Source organism: Phocoena sinus, chromosome 14 (genome assembly GCF_008692025.1).
Source record: "Phocoena sinus isolate mPhoSin1 chromosome 14, mPhoSin1.pri, whole genome shotgun sequence".
In the NCBI taxonomy this organism is placed as follows: domain Eukaryota; kingdom Metazoa; phylum Chordata; class Mammalia; order Artiodactyla; family Phocoenidae; genus Phocoena; species Phocoena sinus.
This window is the reverse complement of record NC_045776.1, coordinates 15,406,341-15,420,021: the sequence shown is the minus strand read 5'-3', so window position 1 is coordinate 15,420,021 and position 13,681 is coordinate 15,406,341. Positions and strand designations below refer to the sequence as shown.

General features: G+C 46.9%; 1 protein-coding gene across 16 annotated transcripts in view; it reads right to left on the bottom strand.

Annotated features, from left to right (window-relative positions):
• Positions 1–13,681, bottom strand: part of CCBE1 (collagen and calcium binding EGF domains 1) — a 250,728-nt gene that overhangs the window by 15,393 nt on the left and 221,654 nt on the right. For 13 of the 16 annotated variants that reach the window (XR_004345528.1, XR_004345529.1, XM_032603622.1 and 10 more), the window contains 4 exons: positions 7,679–7,799; positions 2,109–2,248; positions 1,989–2,024; positions 1,144–1,245 (listed from right to left, as the gene is read on the bottom strand). Coding sequence is in view for 14 of the 16 variants with exons in the window: in XM_032603622.1 (XP_032459513.1) it covers positions 1,144–1,245; positions 1,989–2,024; positions 2,109–2,248; positions 7,679–7,799 (399 nt within the window). In the remaining 2 variants the exon portion in view is untranslated. The remainder of the gene's footprint in view (positions 1–1,143; positions 1,246–1,988; positions 2,025–2,108; positions 2,249–7,678; positions 7,800–13,681) is intronic. The other 3 variants (XM_032603624.1, XM_032603623.1, XM_032603635.1) reach the window with 1 other exon arrangement.

The following is a 13,681-nucleotide window of genomic DNA, read 5'->3' as shown; positions in this document are numbered from 1 at the left end:
CTAATTCTTCTACTGACTGAACACCTTTTGTCATTATAAACTATTTACTAAGCCTTGATTTCTATGAAGTGCTGTGTGGAACATGGGAAAATAATGTGTGAACATGAGTGTTCTGGGCTTCAATCTTTTTTTTTTTTCTTTTGGCGGTACGCGGGCCTCTCACTGTTGTGGCCTCTCCCGTTGTGGAGCACAGGCTCCGGACGCACAGCCTCAGTGGCCATGGCTCACGGGCCCAGCCGCTCCGCGGCATGTGGGATCTTCCCGGACCGGGGCACAAACCCGTGTCCCCTGCATCGGCAGGCAGACTCTCAACCACTGCGCCACCAGGGAAGCCCTGGACTTCAACCTTTATCAGCCTCTGCAACCCCTGCTTTGAAGCCACCACCTTAGCAAGCAGCAGGACAGCAGCTTATGTAACTGCAAAGCACTCAGTGCTGTACGGAGAGCATTCTGCCATCAGTGGATGATCACCTGAGGTGTGGCAGTTCAGATGCCACCTGCATTGCACAGATTAGGGGATGGACACCCAGAGATGGATGCTAAGTGACATGGCCATGATCAGAGAGCTAACAGCTGGAAGAGTGGAGATGGCATCTCACACCTCCTACCTCTAACGTCAAGGATCTTTGTCTTTCTTCAGAAGTGACACTGACTTCTTCACAAGCAATGGGGTTGCTTGAATCATCTGTGCTTTTGGATACGATTAATTTTCACTTTTAATCTCTCAGACACTATACATCCAATCCAGCTAATTTTGTCTCAATGGTCCTGAGTAGCTGAGCACGTCTGAGCTTTCTGGAGGGGATGGTCATCCAACCTGCTAGGGTTCTAGTGGTGGCTAAATTCTTAAACGTTCAGAGTTATGACTTAACCCCACAGATTTCTTTTCTAGCTCCTTCAGATGTTGTCAGACATACCTGGAAACAGACTCACGACATACTGGGGTTTTGAATCTTAAGAGAAGACATTCCAAGTAGAGATTAGCTATGATAATAGAAACAACAATAGGAAATGAATTTTCAAAAGTAAAACCCAACCAGCTGCTAAAGGCTTCTGTGATTCTTCTTCTAACCACGGAGTTCTCTGTGGGCAAGTTGAGCGACAGCTGGAAGGGGCTGGCTGTTGTTCGTAAGACCAACTTACAGGCTCATCAGAGCTGCAGCCCTGAGCACACTGCACTGGGGAAGCAGGACAGGTGGTGCTACTTACTGGAGACCCTCTGGGGCCAGGTGCTCCTCTTTCCCCCTAAGAACAGAAGGGTCAGGGTTAGCTTTCTGGACAACACAGATGCCACCACCCCAGTCTCTATTTAGATACCCCACCACTACCAGTTGCCTGCACAAAACAGAAAATACTTCCTACGGGAAACAAACGTTAAGCTTGAAGCTGCACACTTGGGATCGCTGGTTTGAACCGAGCTGCTTTGAGTCAAGTGCCTCTCATTTTGATTTCCCCCAAGGCCATATATTTTCCAACCAGATCTGACAGGAGGAAAGCTGCTATTTCCAGGCAGTGTGTGGGATAACTCAGAAGCCTCTAAAGTAACTCACACTGACTTCTGTATGAGGCAAGTGGCAGGCAGCCCTCAGAGTGGAACCACCCACTTGCACAGAATGGGACTTCTCCTGTTCTTGACTTAAACACCACAGAGAAACGGGAACACACACAAAACAGCCCCACAAGTAACACTGGCTAACGAGAAAAACCCACGCTACCATGACAGCAAGGAGGCTTCTTTAACATTTATAGGGTAATTTTTCTTAGAAGCGGTTTTGGTGGTTGTTTTTGTTATTACGGTTGTTCTGTATTTTAAGAAAATGGCTTTTTAGATTCTCCTCCCAGCTTTGGGGACAAAACATGTATCTGTGTCTCAACTTCACCACATGCAAAATGGGGACAACAAACTGTGCTTCAGTTTTACATGATGCGTGCCCAGTAGGTGGAAAGTGAGAAACCTAAGGCTTGTAAGGACCCCTCAGAAGACTTACCTTAGAACCATCTCTTCCTGGGGCACCTGGTGGGCCCTACAAGACAAAGGGACCTAGTTTAACAGAAGGAACACGCCTTCCCCAACTACAGATGGGAGCTCTGATGAAATAAATACTGACCACGGGGCCCCTCCGGCCTTGCTTAATGTGGGACAGATCAGGAGACGGTCCCATGGGTCCCATTGAGCCCCGCGGGCCGGGCTGCCCGGGGGGGCCTGGAATACCCGGGAAGCCTGGGCTCCCCTTTGGTCCTGGTGAGCCTGCAATCAAAGAACACCTCATTAGTCCACAGCCCGCGAGGAGGGCAAGGGCTCTGGCTGACTGACAAGAGAGTCCAGGAGCCCCATTCAGCCATTTCTCTTCCCTCTCTGACCTTTGCTTTCTGACCTCTCCACTGAGATGTCCCATAGGCAGTCTGAACTTAACACGGCCAGAAACTGACCTCCCTATTCTTTTAAAAAATGTTTATTGAAATACAGTTGGTTTACAATGTTGTGTTAGTTTCAGGTGTACAGCGAAGTGACTCAGACTTCCCCATTCTTTTCACGGACCTCCAGTCCCCCAGCCACTCAAGCCAGAAACCCGAGAGTCTTCCTACAGATTTCCCTGTTTCCACAAGCTCCTCATCCAATCAGTGACCAGTTCTGTGCATTTCACTTCTTTAACAGCTCACAACAATCTGCTCCTCTGCACCCCCCATCACCGCAGGGCGGCGGTTAATGCAGCTGGGGAGTGTGAGTGTCCAGGCTTCAGCAGCAGGGGGACCTGCCTCTAAATCTTGGACAAGCTGCTTGACCTCTCTGAACCTTAGTTCCTCATCCTGTAAAGCAGGGCTAATAAAAATCTACCTTACAGAGCAGTTCTGAGCATTAAATGAGACTTTAGATACACATACACACCACTTGGTGTAGCACCTCACGCACTGAGGCACTAAAATAAAAATCTATGTTAGCCCTTCCTTTTTTTAAAAACGTTTTCTAGAATCAATGATTCTTTAAAAAATAAATTTATTTATTTATTTTTGGCTGTGTTGGGTCTTCGTTTCTGTGCGAGGGCTTTCTCCAGTTGTGGCAAGCGGGGGCCACTCTTCATTGCGGTACGCGGGCCTCTCACTGTCACTGCCTCTCTTGCTGCGGAGCACAGGCTCCAGACGCGCAGGCTCAGCGGTCGTGGCTCACAGGCCCAGCCACTCTGCGGCATGTGGGATCTTCCCAGACCAGGGCTTGAACCCGTGTCCCCTGCATCGGCAGGCGGACTCTCAACCACTGTGCCACCAGGGAAGCCCTCCTTTTTTTAAAAAAAAAAAAAAAAAAAAAAAATTTATTTATTTTTTATGTTTGGCCGCGTCGGTCTTCGTTGCTGCACGCCAGCTTCCCCAAGTTGCGGTGAGCATGGCCTACTCTTCATTGTAGCTCTTCCTTTCATCTGCTTCAACTCTCGCCTCAGAGCGAGTCCCTCTGTTTCCCATCAGTCTTGTTCACCCCTCACCTGTTCTTCACACCTCTATATGAATATTATTTCTGAGCAAGTCTTACTGTGTAACTTTCCTACTTTCAACCGTTTGGGGCAAAAGCCTCAAGCCACTGACGTGGGGCAGCAAATCTCCTGCAGGACCCAGGGGGATGGCTATTACTATTAGAGGAGGGGCAGCAAACTCTCCGGCTCAAGATCTGCCACGGATACAAGCCAGAGTTGGGCTGTCACAGGTGGGGAGAAGACCTTACCCTAACGCCTGGATGCCCAGCTCATGCTTAGTGCTGCAGCTGGACCAGGAGAACTGAAAAATCCTTGAGCTCCACAGCTCTACCTCGGAGTAGTAAGTCACAGCAGTCTCCCACTGGAGAGCAGCAAGAACGTGGAGAGAGGAGCTCAGAGTGGCACATCTCTGCAGGGGCTGCTGAAAGCTGAGAACCACTGAGAAACACCCACCGGCACCCTAGGCCCCCACTAAACATAGAGTAACAGTATCCTGCCATCGGAGGAATTTGAAAACTTGAAGACCGTGGAACACTAGAGGTAGAGACAGTGAGAACACACCCAAACCTGGCTCAGTTATTCATTAGACTGACCCAATTCTTCTTGCCAGCAAGCCTGGATACCCATCTCCAGGAGTAATTACTTTGTCCCCCAGTCTCTACTGGTCCTCTCCGAATGGTATCTGGCATTCAGTCCAAAATTTTGAGGCACATTATAAAAAACCAAAAACCAAACAAAACCCAACCCCCTCCCCGATTAAACAGCCCCCATTCAAGAGACAGAGCAATCAACAGAATCAGACTTAGAGGCGGCCCAGATGTTACAGTTATCATACAGGGACTTTAAAACCACAACGTATGCTAAAGGTGCTAGAGGAATAGACAGCTTGCCTGAACAGATGAGGGAATTTCAGGTCTCTTTTTGCTTCTGTCATCTGTGCTTTTGGCGTCATATCCAAGAAATCACTGCCAAATCTAACGTCATGAAAGTTTTTGCCTATGTTTTCTCCTAGGAGTTTTACAGTTTCAGGTCTTACATTTAGGTCTTTAATCCATTTTGTATATGGTGTAAAGCAAGAGTCTAACTTCATTCTTTCGCATGGGGAAGGATATTGTGTTTTAACCCATTTTAGCCTGTCAACTTTATGAGGGCATGGGTTATATCTTAATCGTCAGCACACGCTCAGAGAGGCCCAGGTACAGAGAAGGCTGCTTAGTAAATGTGTCCTGTCAAACGACTGCAATGAAGAGGCTGGGCTGACTGCTGTGCTATAATTATTCCTCAGCGATGCATTCCTTAGTGCCATAATGATTCCTCTCTTTCAAACGCACACAGTAATTACTTCTTGATCGTATGCGGCTCCTACAATCGGCAGAGCGCAGTGATAGGATGGAATGGCTTTCAGGCACCAGAAAACAAAACAAAACAAAGACTTCAAACTTATCATGTTTGGGGACGTCTTTTCTAGCTCACAAAATAATTGAGCCAACATAAAAGGCAGTCAATGTTCCATCCAAGTATGTCTCTCATCCCCTACTCTCAATGCCGGTTCCAGGTACATCCTGAAAGAGTTCATCTGGGAAGGGGACCAGATCCCTCTTATAACTCTGAATATAAATATAATACTTTTATTATATATTATATTATATAAAATATTATACTATAATATTTTATATAATATATATTTATATATAATATAGTATATATATAATAAATATATATATTATATAAAATATAAATATTATGCCTCTGATAGCACAAGGACAGGCCAGAGGTAATATCTCACCTTCATTTACACAGTCAATGAACTTCAGAGATCGTTATGTCAAGTGCCTTTACAGTGTGGGGCTTTGATGTACAAACGTCAGCACCTTATAAAGGAACAGTGGGGGTCACAGAACAGCAGCCACTCCCTCAACACTAAAGCCAAAGGATTCCAGCCTAGTAGAGCTTCCTGTATTGGTGGCCCAGGCTGTGATTTATCACAGACTCCAGGACTGGAATTTTAATTAAGGGTAAGAGAAATCTTATTATCTCTCTAGTTGCCCTAACACATCTCAACTGAGGGCATCACAAACTATGATGCTAGAAGTAAGGAGAGAGAAGGAATAAGGATTGGAGGAGAAAGCAAGGGCATAGCCCATTGCCAAAGCTAGTCCTCAATCACTCCCTGCTCCAGCAAGGACCCTGGACAGCTCAAACCATGCTAGAAACCAGACGGCAGAACTGGAAAGGAAAGCTAGCAAGTTATTCATTAAGTGGGAGAGTGGCAGGGACTTATATACACTACCAAATGTAAAATAGGTCGCTAGTGGGAAGCAGCCACATAGCACAGGGAGATCAGCTCGGTGCTTTGTGACCACCTAGAGGGGTGGGAGAGGGAGGGTGGGAGGGAGACGCAAGAGAGAGTAGATATGGGGATATATGTATGTATATGTATAGCTGATGCACTTTGTTATAAAGAAGAAACTAACACACCATTGTAAAGCAATTAGACTCCAATAAAGATGTTAAAAAAAAAAAAAAAAAAGAAGAAGAAAGAAGCCAATGGCTCCCCTGTTCCTACTTTGTCCTTGTTGACGTGACAGGTAGGCTGGCCTGGGGGGTGAACTTCCTCCAGGGAAGCAGAGCGAGAACATTCTCTTAGAGAAGGATGGAGAACACTGCAAACAGTCAGTTTGTAAGGAGAGACCTAAGTCTACTCAGAAGCAGCAAGAGGCTGCCTGTGTGTGGCATCTGCTGGAGAAACTCAGCCATGACCCAGAGGCCAAAAGAGAGAACAAGAGGAGAAACCAAAGTCCTGGACCAGTTCTTGGTCTCTGTACAGACTGAGACCCAGGCCACCTGGGTTTTGATGGAAACCAGGAGATGAAGATATAAGTGGAGAAGAAAACATATAGTTTGGGAAGCATTCTGAGCCTTTGTTTCTGCTGACCTTCCAGCCTAAAATCTGCCCGTGTCCTCTGTGCTTGGACCAATCCTACCTCTCGTGTTCTTCCAGGTCCAGGTCAAACCCCAAGTCCCCTGACCACTGCAGGCTACAGTGATCTCTCTCTTCCTTAAGCTTCCACAGCAGGAAGTACCTGCATACTTTACTTGGGGGCAGGCAGGTACTGTTTTATTCTGTTTGCTTTCACTTTATGTGTCTTGTCATCCTCGTTAGAATGTCAGGAGGTCCTTCACAACACCTAGCACAGTGCTAGGCGATGAACATGAGGGATAAGACATCATATCTTAGAGTCATTTGTTAACACTAACATAAAAAGTATTGATGTATCTATGGAGGGACTCCTAATAAGACAGAAAACACCCTGTTGTTATTTTTTAAAGTTCTCATTGCGTATTGCCTGACGGAATGATAGGAAATTTGGGATTTTCTTCAGAGTAACAAGGGTGAATCTCCAAAACAGTACGCGGAGGAAGCCAGACAGAAGGAATAGATTCCTTTCTATGAAGCTGTAGAACGGACAGAACTGCAGCAATAGAAAGCAAGTCAGTGACTGCCTAGAGCTGAGGATGTAGATTGCCAAGGGCACAAGGGAACTTTCCGGGATGATGGAAATGTTCTACACCTTGACGTAGACCAGATATAGGGTGGTGGTTAGGAAGTGCTTGATATAGGGTGTATGCATCTGTCAAAACTCGTCCAACTGTATCTTAAGTGTGTACGGTTTTTTGTATAGAATTGTATCTCAATGAGATTGACTTTTAAAGGAAAACAGAGAGATAAATATCAAAATAAATATCAATGTAAGTGTGTTCACAAATAACAGGGGAAGGAGGAGACAGGATTGGGGAAGAGTGGCAATGAGGCTGGCCATAAGGTGTTGGCACCGGGCGATGAGCCCACAGGAGTTCATTACGCCATCCTACGTTCATATATGTTAGTGTTAAAAATAGTTCTCATTTTGTTTCTCTGTAACTTAAGATTATCTTTATGAATCTTGTCCAAACCCAGGACAATGACTTTTTTCTCGCTGATTACTATTGGTTAGAAGGGTTTCTCAGGCTTGACCCAATTCCCCGAGGCCCTCTTGGCACACAGGCATGCGACTCCCTGGACCCTGGCTTCTGCTCCCATCCATGGGAGCTAAAAAACTCTGTCGCATCCTCCAACTAAACGTGAGCTCTCGGCAGGCCCTGGCTGGTGAGCCTATCACCCTTTTATGCTATTTGCTTTCACTCTATGCTTTTATGCCCTTCTTTATACTCACCGGGGGGGCCCTGGCCCCCAGGCAGGCCAGGAGGTCCTGGAATGTAGGCATTGGAGGCCAGCACCTTGTCACCAGTGATGTACTTGCCCAGGTCCGCAGCGCTGTTGGGTAGCAGGGCAATCTGCAAAGAGAAGAGGAACCTGGGTCAGGAAGCACCGACGGCTCCACTGCCAGGGAATGCCCTGCGCTTCTGTGGTCTGCAGAAGCCACAGAGCCTTTTCTTGTGCATAAGCCTTTATCCGAGCCAGTCAGAGTGCAGACGGATGGTAGAGATCCTCCTTATAAACCCGGAGGCCTTCTAGTCAAAACAGCTTGTACAAGATCACTCCCCTGGTTGCTTAGTGGGTGAACCTGGATCAGTTCCAGCCTGCCTAGATATCATTAGTCATTATCATCATAATTAATACAATCCACCTGTTTCAGACTTTTATTAAGAACTCATGTCTCAAATATTTGAGAAACTACTACGTGCCAGGCCCTGTGCTTCATTCTAAGGCGACAACAGTGAACAAGACATGGTCCCAGCTCTTACAGATCTCCGCCTTGAGAGCCAGGATGGAAAATATGACTTACAGGTCACGTGTACGCTCAGGTGTTTGGGAAACAGTGACTGTGATGGTTTTAAAGTATGTCCACAAATTTTTGGACACTCCTCCCTTTAAAAGGTGGAGGCTAATTTTCTGCCCTCTGAGTGTGGGTTGTGCTTAGGGACTTGCTTCTAATGAATAGAAAATGACGAAAGTGACGGTGTGTAATTTCTGAGATAAAGTCGTAAAAGGCACCGTGGCTCCCTGCCTCTCTCTCGCTCTCTGATTTCAGGAGCTCATTCTAGGGGAAGCCAGAGGGACCACACACGTGAATGACCTTTGCATTCCTTGAGGTCAGGAATCAGTGAGACCCTTGGTAAGAACCGCACGCTCTTAATGTCCATTTCCTCACTGATAACGCCCACCATTAAGACATGAGGATTACACAGGTAGTGTGTATCAGGTGCCCAGCACAGGACCTGAAATGTACTAAGTGCTTGATAAATGGTAGTTCTAGTCTCTTCCTTCCAGGAAGCTAATTCAGGGGTATAAAATCCAGTGGAGACTGTGTTTCTGAGGCTCAGAGCTACTACCCCCAGAGGATTCACTCGGGATCCTGGAGTCCCACAGAAACCAAGTATCACTGCGATTTTCTGAAGCAAGTTGCATTTGTCACCCACGTCCTCCTGGACGAGGCCCTGCTCGGGGACCCTCTGGCCAGAGGGCAATGCAAGTTACGAGAAGGTCTGTGGATATCTCATCCTTGCCCGTGGAGCGCTCCGAGGCTCTACACCCATCTTCGGATCTGAGCTGCGGAGAGAGTTTCCTACCACCTGTTTGTGATCAGAGGTGGCCAACTGCCACTGTGACAGAGCTGTGCTCTGTGGGTTCAGCATGAGCACAGAGTGCTAAATTAGAAATTGTGCAAAGTTCTCCCTCTGAGGCTTATGTCAACTCCAAATTACTACAGCTTTTGGTGATAAGAAATATAGACTTGAATGTTGATTTGAAAAACCGTGGAGTTGGGGACTTCCCTGGTGGTGCAGTGTTTAAGAATCCGCCTGCCAATCAATGCAGGGGACACGGGTTTGATCCCTGGTCCGGGAAGATCCCACATGCCGCAGAGTAACTAAGCCTGTGTGCCACAACTACTGAGCCCACGTGCCACAACTACTGAGCCCGCATGCTGCAACTGCTGAGGCCCGTGCGCCTAGAGCCTGTGCTCCGCAACAAGAGAAGCCACCGCAATGAGAAGCTTGTGCGCCGCAACGAAGAGTAGAACCCCGCTCGCTGCAACTAGAGAAAGTCCACGCGCAGCAACGAAGACCCAATGCAGCCAAAAATAAATAGATAAAAATGAAGTGAAAAATTAAAAAAAGAAAGAAAAACCCTAGAGTTTACTTTCCTACTTCACAGGCAAGTCAGCATTTCTCACCTCTCCTTTTCTTCCCCACGGATTTCCTCCTGCCCCAGGGAGACTAGACAGTCCCAGTTGAGTTCAACCACGTCACACGAATAACCCCTGGGGTCTCAGGGCACCTGGGTTGATAGTAACAGAGCAGGGAGGTGGAGTAAAAGATGATCGTGAGATCTTGAACCCCCCCAAGCCTAGGCCCGAGGAATTTATGGGGAAACTACAAAATCTACCTACTGAACTGCAGCTAAGAGACCAGTGTGTGAATGGCACTGGGAGGCTTGGGAAAGTTCTGCTGTCCAGACGACCTTCTCTGGCTTCATAAAGTCCTCGGCCTCCTGCACTGGTGTCTGTTTCTGAGCATGGAGGTTTGGGAATGATTAGCACGACTATTTCCAAACACGACTCTGGAGGACACCCCTGCCCCAAGATCTCCTTCTCCTGCTGGGGGGCTGCTGGGTTTGGGGCCATCTTGAGCCAGATGTAGAGGCGATGATTTTTCTTAGTTACAGAGACAGATGTTCTTGCTAACAGAAGAAATCCAGTATGAACGAAAAGCGAACATCACAATAATACGTGGTCTGTATGTTGGCAAGCGACTTGTACCTGCTACATCTGACGGAGAACAAATTCTTCCAGCTCTCTGCAAGGTGACTGTCCAAGTCCTGTAGCCCATTAGCCCCTTAATGAAGTGCTTGCAATGTTTCTAAAAGATGAAACCGTGGGAAACCACGAGAAGGTTCTGGTGGTATCCCTGCAGCCTGGCATACAGAAGGGGCGGGGCCACGAGGCCTGAGGTGTTGCCCTGCTCCTCCTGTCCACCCCCCTCGCTCGCCTGCAGAGCACACGTCAGGCTCTCCTGGATCAAGGCCTTTTCCCTGCTTCAGGTGCCCTAGGTGGCCTATTGGAGCCTAGGATCCTCCTCTGGCTGGAAATTCCTCCACAGTTTTTTTTTTTTTTTTTTTTTTCCTTTTCTTGGAGTTCTTACTGAAATCCATTCAGTTCACGGTGCAAGGATGCTCAGAGGGCAGGAAGCTCAAAGAAGCACCGACACTCTCTTCCGAAGGGTCCCTCAGTGCTTTTGGAGCCCCTTAGCTAGTATGAAAATCCTTGGGTAAGGACAGCCTTGCAGGTCCATGAGCTAGAAGATTCCTGACCATCCAGTGCGTTCCAGATAAACAGTCTTCTTCTGCGCTTTGAGAAGACCCAGTGTTCCCCAAAAGATGCGAGGAAACACACTCAATTCCCCTATGATCATCGTTTAGAATTCAGTAGGGAAAACGATAAGAATTACAACCTTGCGCAATCTGAAAGCCAGCTTTGCACAATTTCAGGTCAGGGTTCATCGTTCGATGTCACTGCCAGGACCCAGCTATGTCCCAGGGGTTTATTTACAATGGTGCTGGCGTCACTGTGTCACAGCGAGAGGTCACTCCAATCTGTGACTGCATGCCTGGGTCCTGGGGTGGAACGGGGGTGAATCCCTGAGTGAGGAGAATTTAGAAGCGAAACTACTCTAACTAGAGGACAGAGGGTCAACACTGGCGCTTGAAGGCTGGTTCAATTTTATTATCTGCTTCCAAGAGAAAAACTAAATTGTGAATTTTATCTGTGGGTTTTGGCATTAGGCAGATCTATGTTTAAATCTTAGCCCTGCCGCGTTCTACCTGTGGGATCTTGATAAGCTATAGAACTGATTATTTCATCCATATAATGAGGATCGTAATATCCACCTAAGAAGGGCTGCTGGGAGGATGAAAGTGACGATGTCCTGAACGTGCCTGGCCCAGCGCCCAGACTAGTAACCGGCAGCAGCCAGGACCGCGGACACAGTGCAAATGCTCTTCGGGGTGGGATGGGGTCAGGGGTTGAGGGGATGCTCCTGGCTCTGTTTCTAAATAGCGGGATGACTTTGGGTAAGTCCCTTCACCCTTCCAGGTTCTCACCTTCATGCTTATAAAATGAGAGGTTTGGGCCAGACGAGCAAGTCTTTGGATGTAAAATTCTGTAAGCAAGCTGGGAGGATGAGACCGGCACGTGGAGGGACTTCAGAGATTAGTCCCCACCCACCCTGGGCCCTCTCCAGCTCTCTTCGCTCCCTTGTAAAAGTCAGGAGGTGACCCAGTAAACGCTGACCTCAGCTTCCTGGCTGACCTCCTGCTGGGTGATTACATCCCGCTTCCCGCCAGTTCCTCTGTGTGTCAGCAGGATGAGAGGAATGTAAAGGCACTGGTGTTTTAGAGGTGGCCCTCCAGAAATCCTGGCTTGACCGTCTACCCAAACACAGCAGATGACAGGCTTGAGGGGTGCAGGTGTTTGGGAAGAAGTCTGCATGAAGAGTCTGCATTTCTCCTCGATTCCAGTCAGTGGAATTATGAATATCATTATCTCGTATTAGACTTCGTAATAAAAATACTTACCTCACAGGGCTGTTGGGACGAATCAGATGCTGCCTGTAAAGCACTTTATTAGGACATATAATTCATGTTTCTTATTTATTCGGTACACATTTACAGGGCTCTTTCTAGGTGGCAGGGACTGTTCTAAGTCCTTTACAAATATTAACTCATTTGATCATCATGAAAACCCTATGTAGTATGTATCACTGTTATCCACTTTCTCTAGAATTGAGGCACAGAGAGGTTAAGTAACTTACCCAGGGTCACACAGCCAGGAAGTAGTGGGGCTAGGACTTAAACTTAGCCAGTCTGGTTCTGGAATCTGTGGTCCTCACCACAACACCCAGCTGCCTCTCTTAATATTACTCACGATACTTGGCAAAGCAATCTACAGTTACTTTTGTATAGAACAGTCTTCCCAGCCATCCTGAGAAGACCCATTTTACAGAGCAACTAGATCAAGGTAGCAGAGGAAACCAGGAACCACTGAGAAGCCATCTATTTGCCCAGCACTAAAGGCAGCACTGAAGCGAACAAACGCAGCCGTCAGGTTGCACATCTGCTCACACTTCTGAAGTCGCATTGACCTCTAACTTCTGAAGCCTCCACTGCCTGCCCCACTCCACTCGGCCATTGTGTTAACTCCACTGTGGGCCTGGTTTCCCAGCTAAGACAGGAAGCTTATTTAAGGCAGGCCTTTATTCTGTCCTTTCTCGTCATCCGTCATCTCCCAGCCCATCACAGGCCAGAGCGGGTGCTCAACAAACACTCTCACTTCCTCAACCGCACCGCAGCAGCGCTGCTCTCAACTCAGATCACCCCTGCCGCAGGAACACAGGCACCCGTTAAAAACTTGCTCCTTCCATTGTGTATATATACACCACGTCTTCCTTACACATTCGTCTGTTGATGGGCACTTAGGTTGCTTCCATTGGCTATTGTAAATAATGCTGCTATGAACGCTGGGGTGCATGCATCTTTTTGAATTAGCATTTTTGTTTTCTTTGGATATATAAAAAAGAATGAAATTTTGCCATTTGCAACAACATGGATGGACTTGGAAGGCATTATGCTAAGTAAAAAGTCAGAGAAAGACAAATGTGTTATCATTTGTATGTGAAATCTAAAACGTAAAACAAATGAATGAATATAATAAAATGGAAACAAACTCCCAGATACGGAGAACAAACTAGCGGTTAACACTGGGGAAAGGGAAGGGGGGAGGGACAGAATCGGGGTAGGGGATTAAGACGTACAAACTACTATGTATAAAATAAGTAAGCTGCAAGGAAATATTGCACAGCACAGGGAATACGGCCAATATTTCATAATAATTTAAAATGCAGTATAAACTACAAAAATATTGAATCACTAGGTTGAACACCTGAAACCAATACAACACTGTAAATCAACTATATTTCAATAAAAAAGTCATACTTGAAAAAAAAATTTCTTCATACCAGTAAAAAATTAAAAAAATAATAAATTAATTAAAAACTGGCTCCTTGGGACTTCTCTGGTGGCGCAGTGGTTAAGAATCCGCCTGCCAGATTGGCTGAATGGATACAAAAACAAGACCCTTATATATGCTGTCTACAAGAGACCCACCTCAGACCTAGAGACACATACAGACTGAAAGTAAGGGGATGGAAAAAGATATTCC